Consider the following 23,513-nt stretch of genomic DNA (forward strand, 5'->3'; position numbering starts at 1 on the left):
TGTGTGTGTGTCAGCGTGCATGTGTGTGTGCGTGCGTTCGTGCGTGCGTGAGCGTGAGTTTGTGCGAGTGTAGTGGTAAGCATGTGTGTGAGAAGAAATAAGAAATTTGCAAACTCAATAAAACATCGTGCAATTTGTTGAAAGCCAGCCGAGCTACATGCTGCAAAATTCGTTGTACAATCATTCCCTACTATATCTATCTATCTCTATGTCTTGTTGTTGTGCTATATAAAAGATGTGTATTCGTATTCCTGTGATGTGCATAGATAATACTACAACAACAATAGTAGGTCGGGCAAGCAACGTCAAGCAGCGGAGCAAGATGTGAGAAGCGGCTAAAAAAAAGCCAAAAAAACAAAAAAAAAATAGCAAGAAAAAGGCTGAGCAATAGTGAGTCAAGTGTTTCGGTGTTTATTTCAAATTTTCCGTGTGTGTTCCTTTTTTGTTTTGTATATTTTGTGCGTGAACGTTGCACTGTGCATTTTTAACAATAACAAATTTCTTTTTTTAACAACAGTAAAACGCAAAAAAAAAAATAAAAATCTAAAACATATTTGGCAAAATTTCAATGCAAAGTTAAGGCCAAACATAAAAAAATAAAAAATCCCGCAGTGTAAAACGAGGCAACAGCAACAACCGACAACAACAACAACGTCGGCAGCAACAGCATAAGAAGAAGAACCAAAAAAGAAAACTTGTTTGAAACAAGACGAACAAGACGCTAAAAGGCAATCTTAACTCCAAGTTGAGCGCGCGAGAGCGAGAGAGAAAAAGAGCGTGAGCGAGAGACGTGCAAAGCAAAGCAAAAAAGGCAAAGGCGAAGCAAACGCAAAAGCGAAGCAGCAAACGGCATTTTGCAGTCCGTCGTCGTTGTCTCAAAGAGCAGAGCACAGCAAGAAAATATCAAATAGATAGCGAACGATAGATAGAACGATAGATAGCTACCTAGATACAAGCGATAGCGATAGACGATAGACAGCTGACCAGTGCGTGGAAGGAAGGAAGGTGTGGAGGCGGGTCGAGCGACGTCACCGATATCAATAACAATAATTCTACACACACAATCACACCGGGCTCAGCATGGATGAAGATGACAACATATCCAATGCTGACATAAGTATCGATGATGACGATGGCGTTGATCAGACAACGTCGACGTCGCCGCAGCAGCACCAACAACAACAACAGCAGCAGCAGCAACAACCACAGCAAACTGGCGATGAAGATGAATCCTCGGATGTGGATTTGCGTACCGCTTATGCGCTGCAATTTCAGCTAGCTAATGTGACCAGTCGCAGTGGCAGCGGCAACAGTAGTAGCAGCAGCGGTGTCGGTAGCGTAGCTGCTCCAACAGTTGCAGCTACAACAGCAGCAACAACAACAACAACTGCAGCAAGTGGTAGTGGCATCGATAATTCGCCATTTCATGATTGGGACTCACAGACAATAACAACAACGCAAACGCCACGCAGCAGCAGCGGCGGCGGCGGCGTCGCTGTCAATAATGATGATGATGGCAGCGCTGCCGCTGCAGCTGGCGGCGCCAAGCCAAGCTTCTTTTTTGGCACCTCATCGTTCATATTGCGCAGCCGCAAGGAGGTCGCCGCATTGATCAATACGGAATGCTGCCGTGGCAGCCCGACACCGGATTTGGATTCCATTATGGATACGCTCTTCAATCCCGGCACGCCCATCGATAACCCCGATAATATCGAATGGATACGGTGGCTAATTGCCGGCGGTCGGACGCCCAAGGAATTTGTCAAAATTGGTGAGTATTTAACAAAAGAATAACGATAATATACAAAAAAAAGCGTTCGTAGACAGAGCTAGCATTAGTGTGTGTTCTGTGTGGTGCTGGACAGTGCACGTGAGTGCAAGCGAGAGCGCGTAATAACAATGCTGCTGTTCGGCGTTATCGATAAGCAACTGGACTGTCAAACGATATATTTTGTGTTATCGTTGGAGCAGCTGATCGCTCAACTCGTTCGTTGCCCCTGAAATTGTGCTTGCTATGCGTGTATCTGTGTGTGTATGTGCACCTTAATAGGCTGTTGCTGAGTGTACGTATATGTGTAAAATGGTTGTAGGGCACGGTATGGCACGCAAAGTACATAAGCAAGGTGCAGGCAGCGTGACAGTGCAACGCCATGGCAACAAGCAATAACAACATCATACACACACACACACATGTATATATAAAAATGCACAGCAGTTAAAGTTTAGCTCATGTAGCGCAAATTTAATCTGGCTATGTTATTATCTATTTACAATGGCGGCTAAACGTTCTCGTCCCACTTGTCACACACACATACATGCATACATACGCACGCATAGCACATGGCTAGCTGTTGCACCTTGTCAGCTTGTGTCAGCTGTTTTATTCACTTTGCCTTGCGTAATGCTTCCGCAGCATCCGTCCAAATACATCGCACACCCATATGCAGCTGCTCTGTGCGTACATGTGTGTGTGCCACCCTTGTCACACAAAACATCAAATGCGTGCGAAAGAGAGCACAGTATAGAGCGAATTGTTCGTTTTACTTGCTGTTATTGTTGTTGTTTCTGAAAATTACCAAGAAGTAACTACCTGCATATGTATGTATGTATTTATGTGTGTGTATGCTGTGCATGTGTAAAAAGAAAATCATTTCAAACAATTGCAAAATTGCAAATGAAAATGCTACGTGCTAAAGTGCCATGGAAACACACCACAGAACTCTCTACACTGCACTACAGTACTTTACACTCTGCTGCAGCTCTACACTACACTAATCTACACACACACATATATATGCTTGGGGCCGGCAGTACACTGGGGAAAAGTTTATTGACCGTCATTGTTGTTGATTTGACAATTGTGTTGACACGCCATGTTTTATGCACAGTGTGGAGCGCACCTTCATCTCCCCTTTCTCCATGCCATGCCAAACAATCAACATGCACAAAATGTCGCTCACACACAAACACACACACACAATATGCAATGGAAATAACTGTCTTTCGCACCACTGTGCAAGCAATCTGCATACAGTGTTGTATTGCGTTCTCTTGCTCACTCGCTCTTGTTCTACTTTTTTTGTTTTGGGGCCTTGCAATTGCTTGTTGACCGTTATTGTTGTTGTTGACAAAAGTTTACCCCTCACACACATACACTTTGTACATTTGCTGTTTATTTAATTCGTTAAAAAAAATTCTTCAAATGGCTATTTAATCGAATTTTGTCGAAAAGTTTTGCGCTCTCACTCACACACACACACATATGTGTGTGTATGTTATCGTTGTTGATGGTAGGGGGTGTGGTGGAGATAGTGCAGCATAAATTGGAAGAGCGAATGCCACGCAGAGTTGCATGGCAACTTGTCGATCGTTTTACAAAATAGTCAATCAATTTTTGCTCGTTTGCTATTCACCCTGTGTTCGTATTGCTTGATGCCATTTGTTGTTTTATTTTTTCGCTGCCGGCTTTCGATTGATTTCCTTCCTTCCGCATTCAGTTGACCTTTTCGCTGCGGTTAAAGAGATAGAGTGAGAAAGAGCGTCAGTGGGAGAAGTGGTGGGAAAAAAGAAAAGCAAAACTCAAAGAGACAAGTCACGCAAGCAGAGCAAACATGAAATATGTCAGCAAGAAGCAGCACTATGTGTGTGTTTAGTGCATCATATTTATTTTTGGCATTTAATCAAATCAATAAAAATGCGACACCCAACCACAAATCACACACACGCATAACAACAAAAACAGTTTTTTGTTTTTGCTATTTCGCAAATTTCGCTATGACAAGTATTAAGAGGAACGATAACGCTGATACATATCGATAAAAGTGGTGCATTGATTTGCATACTTCGATAACTATGAAAATTACCTCGTCTGAATTTTAAATCTAATGTAATTTTATAACTATGAAATCGAATTTATTGAGGTCGTATTCCTTGGTCAACTTCAAAATAGATCATAAATCGTATTTGTATCATTTAATGTGTGATTGATCGGTTTCGATAGTTGTTATCGCACTTGTTTTGTTACTTTATCGCAATTTGAATTTACCTATCTGAAGCTGAGCTAATTTTTCGTTTCTTTCTTATTTTTACAGTTCGAAGTTATGATAATCACGCCAAGTGTGGCTTGGTCTGGGTGCCACATGTGGTGGCATATCGATGTCGCACCTGCGGCATTTCGCCCTGCATGTCCATCTGCCGTGACTGCTTCAAGAAGGGCAACCACACCAACCATGACTTCAACATGTTCTTATCGCAGGCGGGCGGCGCTTGCGATTGTGGCGACACATCCGTGATGAAGGCCGAAGGCTTTTGCAGTGACCATGGCATCAACAATCGTGTGAATCGTGATCCCGTGCCCAACAATCTGTTGGCCGTCGCAGAGGCGATAATGCCAAAGTTGCTGTTCCGTTTGCTACAGCATTTCCGGGAGCACAGCGATGCCTCGCTGCAGGCGCACTCAGTCACCTCGTATTCATGTGAGGCATTCGCCAATATGCTGATCGATTTGAATAACATGGGCGAGATAATGCGCAAGGTGATGACACGCACCCTGATCAATGCCGATGTGTATTCGTATTTTATGGAAACACCCTGCCAGGATACGCGCAATGGGCGATTCCTGAAGGCGAATCGCGAGAAATACGAAGATGCTGTGAATCGATTTCCCAATCCCGAGCCACCGGATGAGTATCGTGATCTGCCGGCGTTGGGCAACAAACTGGTGCACACCACGCTGCTCGAGGAGTTCATCTTTTGGACGTTCAAGTTTGAGTTTCCCCAGACGTTGGTTTGCTTTCTGCTCAACATGCTGCCGGATCAGGACTACAAGGTAAGTGGATGAATTCTTTTTGAATTGCAGTCAGTCAGTCAGCTTAACTAATTTGCGGTTCGTTCTGTTTGTAGGAACACCTGACACGCACCTTCGTGATGCACTACAGTCGCATTCCATCCGTGCTGGAAATGTCGCGGGATCCCGACACGCTCAGCAATCGTGTTGTCCACATGAGCGTACAGCTCTTCTCCAACGAGAGTCTGGCACTCAAGATGGTCAACGAACTATCGCTGCTGCATGTGATGATCATCAGTCTGAAGCTCATGATGTCTAAGATACTCATACAGAATACGCTGCATGGTAAGGCGTCACTAATGAATGAAATTGCATTTTCACAATGTTTAATTATTGATTCTCTTGCTGTTTTGTAGATCCGAAAAAGAATTTTCATTTTGTGATCGATTGTACGCGACAAGTGATGAAGGATCATTGCTATTGGCCCCTTGTCTCGGACTTTAACAATGTGCTGTCGCATGAATCCGTTGCTTTGGTGTTTCTCCGTGATGACAATCTGATCGATATGTGGTTTCAGTTTCTGCAAATGCTGCAGGGCATGAATGTGAATGTTCGCGAGACGGCATCGCATGTGGAATTCGAACCCAACAGCTATTATGCGGCATTCTCATGTGAATTGGAGGCCAGCGCCTATCCAATGTGGTCGATAATATCGCATCTACAGGATGGCACACATGCGCATCTCGCCCGCAAGATCATCAACTATTGTGTGACAACGCTGCACGAATGGCTCGACTCGATCTACATCAAGGAGCCCAAACTGTCGCTGGTATGATTAGATGAACTAATATTTTTCATTATTGTGTACAACATTGTTGAAACCTTTGTTTTGCAGGAGGAAATGATGCAGGCTTCGTTTCACTTTCCGCTCCATCGTTACCTGGCTGCATTCGTTTGCCAAGCGGTCACCAAAATGGGCATCAGCCTCAGCGAAGTGTTGCCCTCGCGTCCAGACATATTGCCTCTACTCATGATACATCCGCTGCGAGTGCAGGTGAGTTCAAAAGTCCAAGAATATAATATGTTTTAAGTGAAATTGTCACTGCCAGCTTATTGAATATTGTTGTGTGTTAAATTGGTTAACAAATTGTCAAATCAATGCAGTTAATTGTTTCTTTTAGAACATGTTTTTCTATTTGTCGAAATGTGCAAACTCAAATGTTCAAATGTTTCAATAGTGAAATTCGCTGTCGAATTTAGAGTAAATTAACATGGCAACTTTTCAAAACTGTGCTAAAGCAATACTATAAACTATATTCACGATATATCCATCACCGTCTTCCTGTCTGTCCGTCTGTATGAACACCTACAGTGGATCACAGTTTATTTCAACCACCACCAACCGACAACTTTGACTCAGTATACTGGCTAAACTAAAAGAGATATTAACTTTATTTAAACGCAGGATTTTAGTTTAATGTTTTAACATACAAGATATTTTTTCATTTATCTACTAATTTTTTGTTTACTATATAAAATTATCGAAACACAAAAAAATGCCAAAAAAAAGTACCACAGCTTATTTCAACCAGCAACTTTGCAGCTGCGCGAAGATCAGTTTCCTAGTAAAATAGCGGTTTTTTGTTGATCTATTGCTTTGTGTATAGTATTTTCAATGTTTAGAAGTTAGATTTTCAACATTTGAAGCTTTAGATCTCAAGAGACACGCATATTTTACAAAATGGGTCCGTGAACCTCAATTGAGAAGGAAAATGACGTCATAGATTCTTTAAAGAATTGAAATTCCCGTCCAAAAATTTATGAAATGGTTCATCTGAGTGTTTCGTCTGTGCAGATCATCATTTCACGACTTTTTTCGCGAAAATATAGTGCATGAGAAGGGCAAAAATTTACCCAATGCAATTTTTAATAAGACCGACGCGCGTTATATTGTCCGGAAAATCGGGAATATCAAAAATTTTCGCCACTAAAACTGGCCCGTGTTATAGAGGAGGAATTAAGTAAGGTGTGCCACCCAGAATCAATTCGAGAGTACTGCGGGAAAGTAATTTTAATGACAGAATATGGCGGGAGAAACCATTTATAAGGCGCGTGAATCAAAAGGCTCCTTTGAAATTTGCCAAGGAGCATGTAAGAAAGGATAAAAACTTTTGGAACTTAACCATATTTGTGGACGAGTCCAAAATTAAAATTTTTGGCTTGGTTGGAGCCCCATATGTCGGTCGGAATCCAAATACCGAGCTCCAAACCATATTTTTAAAGTCTGCAGTCACGAATGACGGTGGTAGTGTCTTGGTTTGGGCCTGTATGTCCACAGCCGGAGTTGGAAAACTCAATTTTATTGTCGCGACCATTGACTAAACTCAATACCTAGACGTACTGAATGTTAATTTGATCCAAAGCGCGGTTAAACTGGGCATTAAGGATGATTTCCGCTTCTACCAAGACATTGACCCAAGGCTTAAGGCAGGAATTGGGCAGGATTGGCTAATTTGCAACTGTCGTCATGTCATGAAACCATCAGCTCAGTAGCCTGACATAAATGTTGTAAAAAAATTTTTGGGCCATTTTGGACCAGAACATCGGAAAAAGGCCAATTTCCAACAAATCTAACCTTAAAACGGCTTTAGTGGAAGAATGGGACAAAATTAGCCCGTATATTACAAAAAAAAATTGGTGGAATCTATTCCACACTGTCTGGAAGGAGCTATTAACCAAGAAGGAGGTCATACGAAATTCTAAATACACAGTTTAACATATTTATATTTAGTTATTTCCAGCTGGTTGAAATAAGCTGTGGTACTTTTTTTTGGCATTTTTTTGTTTTTCAATAATTTTATATAGTAAACAAAAAAATTAGTAGATAAATGAAAAAATATCTTGTATGTTAAAACATTAAACTAAAATCCTGCGTTTAAATAAAGTTAATATCTCTTTTAGTTTAGCCAGTATACTGAGTCAAAGTTGTCGGTTGGTGGTGGTTGAAATAAGCTGTGATCCACTGTAGATTTTAGAGACTACAAGAGTTTTGTTTTCGACAGCACTTGTTATGTTTGTACGCAGATGAAATTTGTTAACAATGTTTGTCACGCCCACTTTCGCCCCCACAAATCGATAATATTCGCATAACAAGCGTCATGTTGAAGCTAGAGTCTAAAATTTTCGGTACAGACAATAATAACTATAGATTCCTGAAAATTTGCTATCGGATAAAAATTGTAGAAGTTTTATAAGAAATTCTTTTGTATGGGCAAAATCAGCTATGTACTAGAAGAGTTAGTAGCTTTAGCTGACAATTTGGTGTATTTTGAATGTAGTACTATATCGATATACCGAATAAACCCTTTGGTAAAATTTTAGCATTTTTGTTGTACATTATTTTGGTATATTTTACGAATAATATCGCATTTCTTCGCTTTTATTCATAATAAGTATAGGGCATCTCACAGTCGAGCACACTCGATTATAGCTGTCTTGTTCTATTTGTCGAAATATTAAAAAATGACAAACCCAAGCAAATGTTGTAAAAGTTAAATTCGCTACTCAATTTACAGCATAGTTAAAATTGTAACTATTCAAAGATGTACTCAAACAGTATTATGATTATTGTTTCAAAGAAGGAATAGTTTTCAGCATTTTCTCGAATAAAATAAAAGAAACGATTTGATAGATTTCACTTGGCAGCTGCTTCATTAGCACTAATCTGTAAACAAAGTGTATATTATACACAATACGAAAATATCTCAACAAAATCTACAGCAAGCATATTTAATGCTGCGACATTTCATGATTTATATGACGTTTTAGAAATGTGCTAAAGCACGTACTTTTATTGATTGTTATCTGCACTTTTCAACGTTTTCTATTGGTTGCTAAAAGCAAAGCTAAACAACAAGAAAACCATGACGCTAGTTGAAGTAAATAAACCAGTTGCAGAAAATACTTTATAAACTCTTTGCATCCAGCTGTGTTAAGCTCTAATAAAACTGAAAATGATTCAAAAAAATTGGCTGTCCAGTTTGTTAGTGTTGAAATCTCGTGAGTAATTTCATTTGCTTATCGACATGTATTGACATTTCGCAGCGAGATTGCGCGTCAAATCAAAGCAAAGAAACAATGTTTTCAACTCTCTGAAAAACAAACAAACTTTAATGCAAAAAAAAAAAAGAAAAGAGAAACAATTCAAACTCTGTTTACCAACGAAATTCTTGTAGAATGAATTTCAGCTTCTTCAATGTTTTTTTTTTTATTTGTATTTCAATTGTGATTCGATTTTGGCGTACAAATGAAATATTTGTATTTGTGTTTATTAGAATTATGTATGTATAGATATAATGCAAATTAGTTGTAGATCTTACATAGAGAGAAAGCTATAAGAAGATGGATCTAAGAGTACCATTTTGATTGATCGATCGTATCCCCCCTGATTGATTGTTGTTTTAGTTCATTAATTGATGGTCTTTGGCACCTGAACGTGCGGCGTAAAGTCGTAGGTGATGATTTTGGGGGCAACAAAGCCACCATAGCCTGTGCGAGCCTTATAATAGATGCCAATGCCAGCCAACGGCACCGGCGGATTCGATGTAACATCCTGTATATCAATGAACGGCACCGTTGTCTGTGCCGCATCCTTATCCAAGCCCGTGTTGACAAACTCAATGTACTGATTGTGCTTCGACTGTGGCAGCGAATAGGCAATCGAACGTGTCGGCACATCCAGATTATGTAGGCTCAGCTTTTGTCTATACGAATACGAAACAGAGAGAGAGAGAGAGAGAGAGTTAGATATATGTTGTTGATCTTCCCGAGGTCATTTAGTCTACGCACCTGCGTTCACCGCTAACGTCGGTGTTATCATTCGACTGCCAAACACTGTTCACCTCCGGCTGTATAAGTTCACCCTTCTTGAAGTCAAATTCACTGAGACGCGCCTCCAGATTGAGATGGGCGCCCAGCACACGGAAACGCACGCCTGTGACCACAAAACTGTTGTCATCCGTCTTCATAATGTCATCCAAATCGATGGAGCGACTCTCATAGCTCATCGTATGATAGTCAACGCCTCGTGCCACATTGCGATCGGAGATCTTGTAATTTTCGACGGGACGCCATTCGAGTGTTGTGGCATTGATGGTGCCGCGTGGCAGCAATTGTCCCTCCTGTATTTGCAAGTGAAAGATGCGATTCTTTTTCACAAAACGCAATCCAGTGACCACTCTGCAAAGATGTGAAATAGGTTAACAATCGATAGTATTGTTAGGTGCAAAACATTCTCACCTATTCTGCTTGATGTCCGAGACCGATTCGCGTAGATTGAAGAAACGATCGGACTTGAGACCCTGCTCGTCGCACAGACAGAAGCAGTAGCTGCAATGCCAGAAGAGATAACGCCACCAACTGTCCACCTTGGTGGTGCCACGCACACAAGTCTGCTGCTTCTCACCCAGCACACGTCCGTTCTCATACTGAATGTATTCGTAGCGTCTCATGCTGCTCTGCGCCGATGGACACACCCACATGTCGGAGTCAATGAACTGGCAATTGTACAATTTACCCGAACACTTGGGTTGTCGGGCACAGAAGTACTCCTTGAAGCAGCCCTCGCTGCGTGTCGATTGATAATATGAGCAGGTCTCGCGACACGTTTCGTCTGAATTCAGATCCACCTCGTTCTCGATGTAACCTTGCAGCAGACGCGTCACCTCATCGTAGGTGACATTGTGCTTATGCTTGGGGGGATCACAGCGCCAGAGAATGCGATCGGCACGACGCATTACCTCCTTCAGTAGGGTGACGGCACGTTCGGTGCGTTTCTCGTAGTCGCGTCGCATCAGTTCGGCTTCCTGGGAGAAATTGCCGCGACCATAGGCGCGCAACATCATCCACGAGAACTCCATCATGATGTAGCCCTTGAGTTCGGTGAGCGCAATATCCGTGTACAGTGAATACACAAATTGCTGTGGCGATTGCATAGTGCGGCACATTTCATCGGTTGCTGTCTGGAAAATGTGTGCAGCAATTTTAGCAATTAAAATATATATATATATTTTATAATTGGAATTTAGAAGAATTATATATTCCTGGCATGTGAAACAATAGACATCTGGATTAATAGAACAAGATATTTTGCATGCAAAACGATGATCGTAATTGAGCCTGCTATCGATAACAAAAATAACAATAAAAACAAAAACACAGCGCATCTCAATTACGTCGTTTCTGGCAAAGCGCTATTTCGCACTCGCTCAAACACACACCCACACCACATGCTGGCATGCCAAACATTTGTTGTTATCGATAATTGCAAAACGACCTGCCACACACTCATTCCATGTAAAGCTGCTCTCTTCGCTCTCGCCGTAACTTGGCTTCCGTTTACTATTGTGATAAGCAATCGATACAAGTGCGAGACAGAGAGGGAGAGACAGGGAGCAAGAGAGCGGGAGTTAGAATTGAAATATTTGTGTGGAATTGTTGCTGCGTTTGTTTTGTCGATCCGGCGATAAAACATTACAAGTTACAATTAACTAACCAGCATAGCCCTGTAGTACAGGGCTTGTTTGACCATCATGTACTCGATTTCCTGAAATATCTGTGACATTGAAAAGGTTTTATCGTTGCGCAACACATGATCAGTTAGATCCAGAACAGCGCGTTCTTCCAGATTTTGACTTGTAGGTGCGCTCATTAGTTTATCCTGCGAAATATGGTATTAGATAGATTTCGACATTCTCTTCACTGGTGTACCTTGTAGGCATCATCATAGATACCACTCAATTGAAACAATTTCATCTCGAGTAACGTCCATTCATAATGATTCAGTACTTTGTAGTGGTCTAATGCAAATTTGTGACTGATTTGCGGTCGATTAATGAACTCGCGATGCGAACTGTAAATCTTTTTGATTAGCGTATCGCGATTGTTTTGACTATTCGACGGCGAGTTGTCCAAATATTCCCACAGTGATTTCTCCAATGCAATATATTCTTTGCGCAGGGCATCCACCTCCAATAGGGGATTGCGGTGTACATAAGATGCCTGCGCATTGGCAACGCTCGCCATCATCATCGCCATCAACAACATCATTATCATCATCGTTATTTTCGTTGACATTGTGTTCGCCCCCAAAACAAACGTTTTAAGGGGGATTTCCTTTCTTTCACTAAATGTGCTTGCTGTCAGTTGATATCTATCTTGTGTCTTTGTCACTCCGCGTGCGTTTCGCAAAGAAAAAGAAAAACAAAAAAAAGAAGCAAACTTTATGCACGCGCCAGCGTTGCCAGGCTTTTGAAAGACACAAAGACTAAGCGCGTTGCACTTTTTTGTTTGTATCGTTCTACTTCACACTTAGTTTAGGTTTTCTCTCTTTGGTTGTTGGTTAAAGAATTTAATTTTGCTTTTTGTGTTGCACTATTTATTTGTTGTTGAATGAATATTTGCAATTTGATACTCTTTATTTTAGAGCTTTTTAAGTCTGTGTGTCGTTTCTGATTTGCTTGCTGGTTGTGTTGATACTGTCCGTTGCCTGCGGCCGCTCACTTGGCTTTTGTGAAATATTTTTTTTGTTCATATGCATGTGTGTGTAGACACTACATACAAAATCAGAATTTACACTCTCGCTACGCCTTCGTCTTTCGTCGCGTTGTGTATTTTGTTATTGTTTGTTTCGTTCGCTCAGTTCGCTCCCTTGAGCTGTACTCGAGTGTATTGCGTTCTTGCTTGTTGCTGTTGCTGTTCTATTCTCTCGCGCACTCACTCGCTGAAGGGGAGCTCGTGATTTGTTGTTGTACGACTCAACTCAACTCGACACGACAAAGCTGCTGTTTGAGCACGCACACTGTTGCACCTATTTCATTTGTTTGTATCTGTGAGTGAGCAAAAGCTAGGCATATTTGGAGACAAAGACAATGTCTATTTACAAAAAAAAACCAGAAAGCAGAAATACATAAAAAGCTAAAGTTGCAACTTTTATGCACGATCAGCGTTAGACAGTTATCGATATACGATTTCTGCTGTTGCCAATAATGACATCACAAGTTTCAAAAGTACTATCAGCTGTGCAGCCTGCACTTCACTCTCTCTCTCTCTCACTGCGCTCTCTTGCACACAACATTGCGGCTTGCTCTCGCGTGTGCTATTTATCCACCACCACGAGATGGCGCTCACTGCAATTAACAACTACAACAAAGACACAAAAAGAAAAGATGCCCACGCAATGTTTGTGGGTGGGGGGAGAGGTTGTCTGCATTGTGCGCGTTTGTTTTGTTTAGACCAGACCTTTGACCTCCGTGCGTATGCACATACACATTTATATATATCTAGTATATTTAGAAGGGGAGCAATTTTTGCAAATTTGAAAGCAATTTCATTGATTAAATAAACGAATTTTTCTGCGACGCACGAAACGTTTCGCTAATTCGCATGCGTGCTTGAATTTACTTGTGTGTATGTGTGTGTGTGTGTGTGAGTAACCAAATAAGCTTCGGTTTGCATGTGTGGGACTCATCGTTACATTAGTGATGAGTAATCGCGCGCAGACTTAACTCTTTGACTTTCTTTTGGGGTTGCCAAATTGGCGAAAAAATAAGACAACAACAAAGGCGACACGATTAACGCTTGCTGGCTGCTGAGACTACTGAGGACCGGAAAGTCGAGTTCAATTAAGACCACTTCTGGGAACGATTTCTCACAGCTATAACAACAATAACATTAAACGTAACTAAACCAAGATGAATCATGGACTGAGCCATGCAGGAAGTGTTCAGGCATACACAACAAATTTTGTTGATTGTTTGCCTGCCTGCCTGCCTGCATATCATATCATTTACATATGTAGCTTTACCTCATAGTTGCTTGCCAGTTGGCTTAATAGATTTCCCGATGACGACAACGACGATCCATTGAGCTTCTGTTTCTGCTCATTGCCGATGCCATTCACATTGCCCAGTAGTGTCAAGTGCAAGCGATCCATCAAATGATGCACCGAATGTGCGTTCGGTGTGACTGTCCATTCGGCGAATTGGATGAGTGTGCTCATCTCCAATTGATCCTTGAATGCCTCATAGCTCTTCATTTGCTGGTATCGGGATGAAATTCGATTCATCGTATCGCTGATGTCGTTCATTTTCGCCGACAACTGAATGTTGTTGCCGACGAAACTGTTAACCGAATCTATGGCCATCGCCACGTATTGAGAATGCTAATATAGATACAATATACACAAAGAATGGACGATAAAAAGAATGGTTGTAGTAGTGGAGGGAGAGATAACTGGCTCACCGTCTCTTCGGACTGATCGATTTGTCGGCTGACTTCGTTGAGACGCTGCAGCACTTTGCGTTGTTTTTCCCGCATCAGTGGAAATTCAATGTTGGCTGCCAGTGGCGACGATTGTACAATGTCCCAGGCTTTCAACACACCTGTGGTCACCTCTTTAACCACATGGAGAACGTCGAGTACATCTTCAATAAGCGCCGTTGCAGGACTAACGGTCAATAACAATAGCGGCAGTAACAGCGACAACTGCAGTATCTGCATGTTTTTTACTTTTTTCATTTATAAAGTTTGGACCACAAACCAAATAAACAAACAACGACGACGACGACGACGCTCTTTTCACACACACACACACTCGAGCACACACACACATACACACACTACAAGCAACTGTGCTAGTTGAGCAGCAAAACGCGAATGATGATGGCGATGTCTGGCGTCAAATGGGAGAGTTCAAGTCGCCAGGCAGACTCAACTTGCTCTCTAGTACTCACTCGCTCGCACTTGCGTTTTGTTCGCTGTGTGATATTATTCATCATTTGAGTAGTTGTTGTTACTTCTTTAGCGTCTGCAGACATGTTTTGTCTCTTTGTTGACTTTGTTGTAATTTTTTACAGTTGCATGTCAGCCGCACATAGGTCAGGGCGCAAGTGCGAGTGAGCCGGCACTACTGTTGCAGCAGCGTTGCCACTAGGTTGCACTAAGAATTTCAAAATAACCGCAGCGTTGCCAGTCGTTTGTAAATACTGCAGCTTGACCGTTAAGAAATACTTATACGATACGTTATCGATAACTAATCGATGCATATAACTAATTTTTGTTTTTGTTTTTAAAAATTTCTTTCTTCTAGAGTTTCTTCTACGAAATACTTGCTGGCAAATGGGTGCGCAATGGACTGCAGATCAAAGGTCAAGCAATGACCTATATACAGGCGAACTTTTGCAATTCGATGGCCGACATGGATCTGTTCTTTTTGCAAATCTGTGCCACCAATCTGTCGCAATATTTCTTTCTGCAAAACACCATCGAACTGTTCGATGTGGGCCAATGGCTGGAGACGGCACCGCTGAAGCAACCGCAAAAAACCGGAGCAATCCTCAATGCTGGAGGGTTTTCTCACATTCCTCGCCACCCTGGTCACAAGTCGCACCAATCTGGGCAACGATGAGGCGACCCAGTGCATCATTGAGATTAGTGCGCTGCTAGCCACCGAAAATAAAACGCATTCACAGTTGCTCGAACTGATGCCCGAGCGCTCTGGCAACGTGCACACCAAGAACTTTGAGACGTTCCTCAAGAAGCTATCCGTCTACAAGGCGCCATCGAGTGGCTCCGAGAATCTGGAGCAAGGTCTCTTCACGCCCATCGACGAGGTGTGGGAGGAATACTATGATCCGTTGCATGTGCTCCTCCGTGCAGTGCATCGTCGCGATTTCCAATCATCGCTGGATCGCTTCACCAACTATGTCAAGTCGAAGCATAAGATGCCAGCCAGCGGCAATCTTTGGCCACCGTTTCGTTTACCCCTGCCCGTCGGTGCCGCCTTCACGGATCCGTGTCGCATACTCAACTCCCGTCTCTTTCACTCGACCATTTTGTCGATCTTCTTCCGGGCTGTGCATACGCGCGATGTGTCCGAACATCTGCTCGCGTTGGCCGTCTTTCTCCTCGAGATTGCCGTGGAGACGAGCAGCGACATTAACGCTGGCATGACAACAGCAGGCGCAGCCGCATCATCGTCGAATGCAGCAGCCGCCGCAGCTGCAGCTGCCGCATCACCTGTCGCAATGGTCGAGTGTGAGCCGCAACACAAGTCCGGCTATGGCTACGGCTATGGGGGCAATCGGCGTGAACCGCCGAAGCTCTTCCATTGCTATCCCACCGACAATCTCAGCTGCAATCTGCGGCATGTGGTGAGCAAAGTGTCGCTGAAATCCCGGGATCCGCAGGTGACCAGCTCCAGCTATCGCTCGAATCCGTTTTACAGCGATCTGGACTTTGATGTCGATACGGAAACAATGCGGATGATTGGTGACACCTATGGCCTGGATGATTTGGATGAGACATCGGGGGCAATGAGTGTGGCACGCACCCAGCAACAGCAGCAGCAACAACAACAACAGCAACAGGGACGCAACAATGCCATTTCACGCATGCGCATGGAGGTGGCACTTGTTCCGGATCTCTCGGTGGTGGCGGAGACGGGCGTGGTGCTGCTGCAGCAGGATGGCAACGATCACGATGGACGCGATGCGGCCATGGATATGAGTCCAGCCGGCCAGGATTTCCATCATTTTCCGCTGCAACAGATAACGCTGCCCGAGAGCGGCATGGAGGTGGCCATCCGGCGGGATCTGTTGCTCGCCGAGAGCACAACAACCGCAACCACGGACGAGGACACCACCAGAGTTGTGGCAACTGTGGCGCCCACCGCTGTCAATGCTGTCAATGCTGCTGCAGCCACCGGTGCCGGTGCCGGTGGCAATGAGATGTTCTCGCCGAGCACACCGACGGGCAGCGGCATGTTGTTGCCGTTCCAACGCGTCCGTTTGCCGGTGGCTGTGCCCAGCTCCAACATGGACATTGTGCCATCGCATGCGCTGGGCGCTGCATCGGGAGTGGGCGGCAGCCTCGGTGGCGATGCGAGTGGCGCCCGAAAGCGGACGGTGGACATTGCCATCGGCGGGGCGGGCAACAAGGATGAGCTGCACATGGACGAGAGCATTTTGTCGCTGCTGCTCAAGTTGCACTCGCAGCTGAGCGGCAATCTCGATAGCTTCTCGCTGAGCGATAGCGGCGCCACCTCGTCCACGTCCACGTCCCATGTGAATGCCAATGCCAATGATGCCATGGATGTGGACTGCAATGAAGCGAGCACCAGCTCGGCGCTAGCGGAACGCTTCACGGCCAGCTCGACCGGGAGCAGCTATCATCAGCAGCACATTCAGGTGTCGAGCTCGCGCATCGGCGACGGGCCGTTCTTCATTGGGAATCTGCTGCGCAAGATTGCCACACGGGATGAGCAGTGTGCCCAGAGCATCGACGATATACGCACCCGACTGTGGCCCAATCAGCGGGAGAAACAGGCGGAGGCGAGGGCGCGGGAGACCAAGGAGAAGGAGGAGCGACGCAAGAAGGCACGCGAACGTCAGCAAAAGATGATGCAGGATTTCGCCAACAAACAGAAGCAATTTATGCAATCCGCCGCAGCGGCGGCCAACAACATGGACTACGGACTGGAGGATGACGATGAGGAGGCCATGTATGAGGAGCAGGCGCGGGAAAAGGAATACGATTGCATCATCTGCAATTGCACCACGGCGAGCACCGAAACGAATCCCATCGGGCTGGTCGTCTTGGTCGAATCCAGCGGTATTGTCGGACATCGTCGGCGGAATGTCGAGCGTTTGCCGTTGCCACTGAACGATGATGACAAGGAACGTCTGGCGGTGACCACCAGATTGGCCACCGAATTCACCCGACGCACCGATCTCTTGAGTTTGAAGTTCGGCGATGAGTCGTGGTATCTGTCCAATAACATGGCCTACGATAATGGCGTTCATGTGCAATCCTGTGGCCATCATGTGCATCTCAGTTGCCTCGAGGCGTACCTCAAAACGTTGTACACAACGCAACGGCAACCGGTGCAGGATCGTGGTGAATTCTATTGTCCCGTCTGTCGGCAGCTATCGAACTCGGTACTGCCGCTCAGTCCGCAGCTGGACAGGCCGATGCATCTCGTGCGCAGTGGCAATCAGCCATTCGAGCAGCTCGTCGCCGATCTCACCGATCTGATCAAGGAGAACGAAACGATACCGGTAGGTTTTTTTTAGTAGCGTAGAAGGGTATTAGAACAGTCGGAAAAACATCTCTGATCCTATAAAGTATACCATATACATATATTCTTGATCAGCATCAGCAGCAGATATATAGCAGTCTTTCCGACTATCCGTATAATCACCTAGACCTCAGAAGTTATTTAAGAATTCATTTTATATGTGAAGAAACGACTACGGCAATCGAGTTTTAGTTGCTTTGGCTGACAATTTGGTATATTTTTTGTACTCTAGGATATTTCCTTTACTCAATGGTACATTTTGTACATTGTGGTATATTCTGTACTCTATGGTATATTGTATGTATAGTTTATATGTTATATTTTATACTCTATTGTGTATTCTTTATTCTATGGTATATCTTGCAATCTATAGTATATTTTGTACTCTATGGTATATTTTTTTATCTGGTATATTCATTACTCTATAGTATAGTTTGTACTCTAGGGTATTTCCTGTACTCAATGGTATATTCTGTACTCTATAGTATATTGTGTACACTATGGTATATTTTGTACTATATGGTATATTTTATAATCTATTGTATATTCTTTATTCTATGGTATATTTTGCAATCTATAGTATATTTTGTACTCTATGGTATATTTTGTACTCTGTGGTGTATTCTTTACTCTATAGTATAGTTTGTACTCTAGGGTAAACTTTGAGTTATAACTCTTATGTCATATTAAGTATGCAGTACTATATCAATATACCAAATAGCGAATGATAGCTATATTTTCAGAATTGTTTGCAGTATATTAATTATGTAGACTTTAAGAATAATAGTAGAGCATTGCTTTGCTGTCGATTCTTACTTGCTTTTTTTATAGTCAGTCTGGTATATTTTTAACGTAATTGCATATCGATATACCGAATATAGTCTGTGGTATATGTATTAGTATTAATTTGGTATCTCTGAAGATTAATACTGTGCTGTATTCGATATATTTTGGTATATTTAAAACAATAATTCGATATATTTTGAAAATAATACCGCCATCTGATGTATGTATTTTTCTAACTTGCTTCATTGTGTGTTGCTCTAATCGAATTTCGTTCGTTCTCTCTCGATTCTTTAGCAGCCCACAAAGCTAACGGAGGCCATGGGCCATGCCATGGAGGTGATGACGAACATAGCGCAACGGAAAGTGAAATGCGCCTCGATCACGTTCCGCAAGCTGTTCATCTTTGTGACTTCAATAGCGCGCACCAATCTCGAGGCGGAGATCATACAACGAGGCGGCTCGTTGTGCTCCTCGAATGCGACACGCTACAAACCGAAACGGGATTGCATTGTGCCGCTGTTGCATGTGCTGTCGGTGCATGTGCGCGTCCTCGTCGAGTGGCCGCTGTGGAGCAGCTGGGCCTCGTTGGCCGGGATGCCGGTGAACGATACGGAGCCGTTGCCCGCCCATTGTCGCGAGCTCATTCCTAGTCTGCTGGCGGATCCGATAGCGTTGCTGCTCAAGTTCATATTGCTGGCGCCGCTGCATTTGGATCAGGGTAAGTTTCCAGCCCCAGCCCCAAGAGAGAGAAGACGAGTAGAATCTTATTAATGCGTTTTTCTCCTTTTGCAGACTATTTCACGTGCATGGTCAAAGTGATGTACAATCTGCTCTACTATCAGATTGTCGTGCAGCTGTGCGTCACACTCACCGATCTCGAGTGCGACTATATATTGGCACACTTTGGTGGTGGCCATCACCAACAATCGAACGTGACCAGCTCGCGTCGCAGCACGCTGCAGAGTTGTGCGCAATTGGGCAGCGCCATGGCTCTGGTGTTGAATCAAACGAATCGCTTGTCGCATCTGCGACGCGACAGCATCCCAAGCACAAGCGCCGCCAGCGCTAGTTCAAGCAGCAGCGGCTCCACATCCAGTTCCAGCTCCAGTTCAAACAGCAGCGAGGTGAATCTCAAATCAATGGAGCTGCAATTGCAATCGCTTTGCCTGCCATTTTTGCGGATCGCAGCGTTGCTGCGTCAGCATCTCTATCGTCACGAGATGCCTGAGATATCGGCTCCGGGTTTGGAATTTGTGCGACTTGTTTACTATTTGGAATTGGTCACCGATTCCATGGACTGGGATTGCTTCAATGCCTCGAAGGGTTTGTGCTTCATACCCGGCACGGAACAAACGTTGCCACAATTCTGGTGCAAGCAGCTGATGGATGTGCATCCTCCCACGGATACAGTTCGCGAATTGATACTGATGAATCAGCATTCGCTGTGGCAACAGCCGCGTCTGCTCAAATTGCCACGCGAATACGAGCGACTCTTCACAGTGAGTGAATCAAATTCAAATATTCGATGCTTCCTATTGCTAATACAATTTCTAATTTCTTTTTGCAGTACTACCATGAGCGACCTTGCCTCAACTGCTACAAGGTGCCCAAGGAGAGCTCCATTTGTCTGCTGTGCGGCACGATTGTGTGCCTCAAGCAAAACTGTTGCGCCGAAAAAGAATGCTGCGAGGCAGTGCGGGTAAGTGACGACAATACAACAATAAACCAGAAACTGTAGAAAAGAAACATTCAAACTTTCATTCTCAAAAATCACAATTAGAAAGCAAATTTCATTACTGGCTTTTTAATGAGGTTTTGCTACAAATTAGAAATTGTGATCTTTGCCTTATTGTTTTCATTAATTTAGTGAGGTGAATTAATTAATTAACTTGGAGAAACGATCTCGAACTTTCACCCTCAAAAATAAGAATTCGAAACTAAGTTTCATAATCCATTATTCGGTTTAAATGAAGTTTATGCAAATAATACACAAATACAAACATTTAGTTGTTGGATTTGTATCTCCACTAAATCAAAAGATAATGCATTTTGCTATAGAATTGAATTTAAATAAAGTTTCTATACCCAAATTCATTACTAACATTTATATATTATTTATATTCTCTGACAACGATGATAAGGCATCTTAATTTAACTTTGTAGTTGAACAAATTGTTCTAAATCAAAAAGTTCATTTTAAAAAGGAATTAAGTAATATAATAATTATATTATCTATGTTCTCTGACAACGAAGATAAAAAATAAAATCTATTTTAAATAGGAATAAAATAAAACATATAATTATTTCTTTTTAAGTGAAATTATTTAAGATTTCGGTGTAAAAAGAATAGTTGAAATGCAAGTTAATGTTTTGCTATGGAATTCAACTGAAATTTAAACTGTTTATTATTATTACTAATATTATATATATTTTGTGTTTTGTGTTTTGTGTAGCACACGTTGTCCTGCGGCGGCGGCATTGGCATCTTCCTGGTGGTCACCTCGACGTACATTATTGTTATCCGTGGGCGACGCGCTTGCCTTTGGGGTTCGCTCTATCTGGACGATTTCGACGAAGAGGATCGTGATCTCAAGTGAGTTCAAATGCGGATATGTTGTAGATAAACATATGATATATACATTATTTATTGTAGGCGTGGCAAGCCGCTATATTTGAGCCAGGATCGCTTCAATCTGCTGGAGTCACAGTGGCTGTCGCACAAGTTCGCGCACACGAAGCACACTTGGGTCTTTCATCGCGATCTCTTGTGAAACATGGAAGACTTACTGCGCAGCATCCAAGAGCTGGTTGGCCAGATCTAATCTAAACAACAATTCGACACAAAACAAAAAGAGAAAAAAATGGAAAACGAAACCAAACCCACAACAACACATCAATCAATCAACAAACTACTTTCCTCCCCCCCCCCCCCCCACACACACACACACACACAAACTTTTGTGCTATACAAAATAAAGAGAAAAAGAAGCGACGACGACGACTTCAATTACGACTAAGGATATGGATATAGATATATATATACATTATGTATATAGGCAAAGAAGCAGCATATTAATGCGATGATATGTGGTGATGAGTAAATGCAAAATGCAACTGATATTGATATTAAGAGTCATATTTAAATGAAAAACAAAAACATATACAGACATATATATATATAAATATATATGTATATAGACTAATACACACACATACGCCTCTATATGTATAAAAGTGCTGTCTCTGTCTCTGATTAATATTTGTCTCCGTCTTTGTCTGTGTGCAATGCTCCTCAAATTATAAATATACATACGTTATATAAACAAAACAAAAACTATATGTGTGTGTGCTTGTATGTATTTAGTCACTAAGCCTTGATTAGGTTTATTTAAGCTACACTTAAACACACACACACACACACTCACACACACACCCTTGGCCTCATGAGTTTGTGCATGTAAAAAATGAAACGATGAAATTCATATAGTTAAAAAAATAACAGATATATACACACATATATATATATATATATATATATATATATATATATATATATATATATATATATATATATATATATATATATATATATATATATATATATATATATATATATATATATATATATATATATATATATATATCTGTATAACAATTCTATATAATCAAAAAAAAAAAAATGATATATAAATATATAACACGAGAGAAAATGTTAACGAAAAGCGTATTGTGAATTGCGTAGAAAATTAGCAAAGCGAGAAGAATCGAAGAAAGGAAAGAAAAAAAGAGGAAAATGATCAACATGTTTTTTTTTGTTATTAGTTTATTGATATTAATAATTACTGTATCTATCGCTATCTGCGCTTAAAACCGTTCGAATTCGAATCTCAATTTGTCAATTTCACAATTGTAAATGAATCCTTGAGAAATATATTTTTCATACTTGCGTTTCCTTTCAATCCTAATTCTCCTGCCAGAGTATTTTGGAATTTATTTTATTTTTTTTTTGTGTTCGTGTGTGTTTTGTTTCTTATTCTAAGAGTTCTGTGCGTTATTTGTTGATCTTTTTTTGCGTGTGTTCTTGTGGCGCATTCTAATTGTAAATATTATTAAGTAAAAACGGAAAAAAAATATGAAATTAACTCAACTTTCAATTATAGAGATTTATGGACAATTTTTGTAAATTTAAGCAGCAGTTAAAATCGTCATAAAAGAAATTATGACAGCTTATATAATATCTACGATATATATATATATATAGAATATATATATTACGAAACTGAACATCTATATATATGTATATTAAAAAAAAAAAGAAAAGCAAACAAAATGAAACAATTTTTTTTCGACTAGTTTTTAATAATATTTGATTAATATATCGAATTTTTAGGTTTTGCGTTGATTTCAACAAAAATAAACAATATGCAGCAAGCAAACAATATGCAAACAATATTTAGTGTGTATGTTAACGTATATATATATATATATATATAAATAATAATTATTATATATATTGGCTTAGACCACACGCGAATCGAAACGTGTTTCGATTGGTTATAGCACATGTGCATCAAAAGCGCAATCCCTAAATAAATTGAATTTCAAAACAAAATCTCAACATGTTTTTTTTTTATTTTTTAAACTGACAATTGGTTGCTGTGTTTAATTTTTGTGTACCAAGAATGCCTTAACACCGTGCATTTCTGCCGCAAGCAGCATATTTTTAACGTACTCTTCATTGCCAGTCAGAGCGTAAACAGCGTAGTTTTCCTTGTTCAATGGCTGCTGCTGCTGCTAAGCATCAGT

General features: G+C 41.9%; 2 protein-coding genes across 3 annotated transcripts; one reads left to right on the top strand and one right to left on the bottom strand.

Moving 5' to 3' along the window:
- The first annotated feature begins 27 nt into the window (after positions 1-27).
- Positions 28-21,752, top strand: LOC133848523 (E3 ubiquitin-protein ligase Ubr3). Its single transcript, XM_062284140.1, is given in 12 exon segments — positions 28-1,771; positions 4,092-4,828; positions 4,903-5,131; positions 5,203-5,615; positions 5,682-5,840; positions 14,934-15,170; positions 15,172-17,901; positions 19,002-19,425; positions 19,500-20,206; positions 20,275-20,406; positions 21,161-21,300; positions 21,361-21,752. Coding segments are annotated over 12 exon segments (6,717 nt in total). The 5' UTR covers positions 28-1,080; the 3' UTR covers positions 21,479-21,752.
- LOC133847665 (uncharacterized) lies at positions 8,996-14,500 on the bottom strand. 2 transcript variants are annotated; one of them, XM_062282842.1, is made up of 5 exons: positions 14,087-14,500; positions 13,650-14,006; positions 10,085-10,806; positions 9,635-10,024; positions 8,996-9,549 (listed from the first exon to the last, which is right to left on the bottom strand). In XM_062282842.1, exons 1-5 carry the CDS (start codon positions 14,360-14,362, stop codon positions 9,255-9,257), a joined length of 2,040 nt encoding a protein of 679 aa, XP_062138826.1. In that variant the 5' UTR covers positions 14,363-14,500; the 3' UTR covers positions 8,996-9,254. The 2 variants fall into 2 exon arrangements, with proteins under 2 accessions (XP_062138826.1, XP_062138828.1); XM_062282844.1 differs by lacking the exons at positions 13,650-14,006; positions 14,087-14,500 and adding exons at positions 11,340-11,504; positions 11,555-12,327.
- Positions 21,753-23,513: the final 1,761 nt, after the last annotated feature.

The sequence above is a fragment of the Drosophila sulfurigaster genome, chromosome X, assembly GCF_023558435.1.
Source record: "Drosophila sulfurigaster albostrigata strain 15112-1811.04 chromosome X, ASM2355843v2, whole genome shotgun sequence".
In the NCBI taxonomy this organism is placed as follows: Eukaryota; Metazoa; Arthropoda; class Insecta; order Diptera; family Drosophilidae; genus Drosophila; species Drosophila sulfurigaster.

Coding starts and splice junctions, on each gene's coding strand:
- LOC133847665 (XM_062282842.1), bottom strand. CDS start 14,362: ATGAAAAAAGTAAAAAACATGCAGATACTGCAGTTGTCGCTGTTACTG. Junction 10,807..13,649: donor AACTGGCAAGCAACTATGAG/GTAAAGCTACAT, acceptor CACATTTTCCAG/ACAGCAACCGATGAAATGTG. Junction 10,025..10,084: donor TCGGACATCAAGCAGAATAG/GTGAGAATGTTT, acceptor ACATCTTTGCAG/AGTGGTCACTGGATTGCGTT.